We start from the raw sequence: 2456 nt of genomic DNA on the forward strand, positions 1-2456 counted from the left end.
TTTACCCTATATTGTGTGTTCTCCTTGCTGTCTCTGAGTACTTGCTTGTGTTCTGTGAATTTGGGAGGAAAGTAAGGAAGGTAGAAATGGGGAGAAGGGGGAGGAGAGGCAATGGAGGGCCTATGGCATTGTCTCTGAGAAACAGAGACGCTCAAGGATTGTGCTGGTGAATATGCTTATTTCTTCATCTGGCAATGGTTGGTTAGCTATCAATGAACCAGAGCAGAAGACCAGAACGGAAACCATGACACCCACTCCACCGTAAGCTTGGGTTTTCTCCAAAACCATTTTCCTTCTGTATGTGGATGCAATGAGCTGAATAGAGAATATAAGTAGACGTCAAGAACTCCCCTCCACACTCTAGAGCCTGACGTGGCCACTCCGGAGCCTCTTGCCTCTGCCAGTGCTCAGACCTACCTTCAGTCTCATGGGAGGCTTTGAGGGTCATCTGTACCCAGGACTGTCTCTCTTCTTCTATGGACTTTATCACGCACGACTCGTCTCCAGGGCCTTGATATGCAACTACCCCGTCCAGTATCTGCCACGCCGTCCCTGCAGCAAAGGAAGATGGGCGAGGCTGCAGCAAATATACTGTGTGGGACTGGCGAAGATATTGAGCTCCTTCATTTTAGTAGCCCAAGAACTGCATAACATTCAAGGGCAGTTTGTACTGATCAGCAAGATATATCACCAGAGAAACTTTTTGTACCACAAACAGTGGCAACATCTCACTCTCTACACGACCTTCTTCCTGAGTGGGTGTGTAGATGTGGTGAGCCAGAACCTGCTGCCCCAGAGGTCTCCTGCCCTGGAACAAGGCACCCAAGCCTTGGGCATGTTTCTGATTCTGCCCCTGATGGTGTCTCACTTGCAGGACTCAGAAGGAGTGGAGCTGCGGTGTCACGTCCTGCTCATCCAGGCCTTGTTCCTGCTGCTGCTGGTGGTGATCGCAGAGCTGTGGGCTCCCAACGTGCGGCAGCTCTGGGTGATGAAGGCCTTTTTCTATATGATTATAGGCTCTTGGCTCATCCAGATAGGCTTTATGCTGTACAAACCAATCTCTGGCCATAAATGGATGGATGATGACAAAAATGATATTTTATTTGTCACCATCTTCTTCTGCTGGCATGTGGCTTCCCTTGCCATTTTGATGATCTGGATCTACGGCGTCTCCTTTTTGTGGTATTGTTACATTTGCTGATGTCTGAACCAGGTGAGCCCGGAAGGGTTCCTCTCACCTGCACATTCTGGAACAACTGGAGGAGAAGTTGTGGGACGAGGAACTGTCAGAGAGGGAGACCAAGTGTCTTTCCTTCAGAGGTGCCACCGAGGTAGCTCATTCCGCTGGGAGGGGCATACAGCTCTCTCCTCTTTTGGCTTCTTTCAGTCTTGTTTGCTAAGCAGTGAGCAGAGAAAAGGCAAATGAACCCAGGAGGCATGTTACTAGGACCTTCACTTTCAACTCCCCAAGTATTTCCCCCATCTCCCCTCGACTCGCCTCAGCTCCAGCCAAAGCAATCTGCTTGCCCTGCTCCTCTCTGCATTCCTCACCCACCACCCCAACCCAGTAGAAAGTGAAAATAAATGCACTATAATGTGCCTTTGGGTTTTTATAAATATCCCTCACCCACCACACAGAGTACCTACCACGAGTCACTGACATTTAGTAATTATAATGATTTACAGTCTTTGGTGCAGCATAATATTTTACCCATCATAATAACCACCTCCTCATCCTTTTTCTTTCTGGATCGCTTCAATACTCATACTAAATCTGAACTGTTATTTTGACCATCTAGAACTCAGAGAACTGTTATTGAGGTCTTTCTTTTGATTACTTTATGGTTTATCAAACAGAAAGTCAGATACCTTTTTTTTTTCAGCTTTGTTGAGGTGTACTTAATATATAAAAAAATTGGACATAAGTTATACATTTTGATGAGTTTGGGCATAAATATATTGTGATACCATCACCACAATCCTTAAAGGCAATTTCTTCTTCAGGGTCTAGAAGAACAGAGCAGCAACCTGCACATAGTGAGGGCTCAAAAGTGTTTGTCTGCTTCCAGAATTTCTGCCCCCCCTTCTCGCCAAGTGTAGTGTCTGTCAGATTCTTCTACCTGGGTAGATCAATCCTATTGCTGCGTACACACCTCAACGAATTTCCAAATAAGACTCACCTGCACCCAATCTTTTCTGGTTCTCATATAAAATAAAATCCACTGGCTTAGGGCTGAGTCAAGATGGCAGACTAGGAGGACACGGAGTTTGCCCCTGCTCACAACTAGGGCATCTACCAGGCACTGGTGGGGGACCACTGACACTTAAGGGGACAGGACAGGAGGAAACCCCAGGCCACCCAGTAGGATGTTTAGGAGAGGGAATGGGGAGGAGAAGTGGAGGTGGGATGGGACCAGTGCCCCTGAGGGGTGACTGGGGGAGGGTAGGGTCCCACA

At 47.6% G+C, this 2456-nt stretch overlaps 1 protein-coding gene across 1 annotated transcript; it reads left to right on the forward strand.

Moving 5' to 3' along the window:
- Positions 1-427: 427 nt before the first annotated feature.
- On the forward strand, positions 428-1294 carry LOC118886761 (transmembrane epididymal protein 1-like). Its single transcript, XM_036836942.1, has one exon. The coding sequence runs from the start codon at positions 428-430 to the stop codon at positions 1199-1201; it is 774 nt and encodes a 257-aa protein (XP_036692837.1). The 3' UTR covers positions 1202-1294.
- The last annotated feature ends 1162 nt before the right edge of the window (positions 1295-2456 follow it).

The sequence above is a fragment of the Balaenoptera musculus genome, chromosome 1, assembly GCF_009873245.2.
Source record: "Balaenoptera musculus isolate JJ_BM4_2016_0621 chromosome 1, mBalMus1.pri.v3, whole genome shotgun sequence".
NCBI lineage: Eukaryota > Metazoa > Chordata > Mammalia > Artiodactyla > Balaenopteridae > Balaenoptera > Balaenoptera musculus.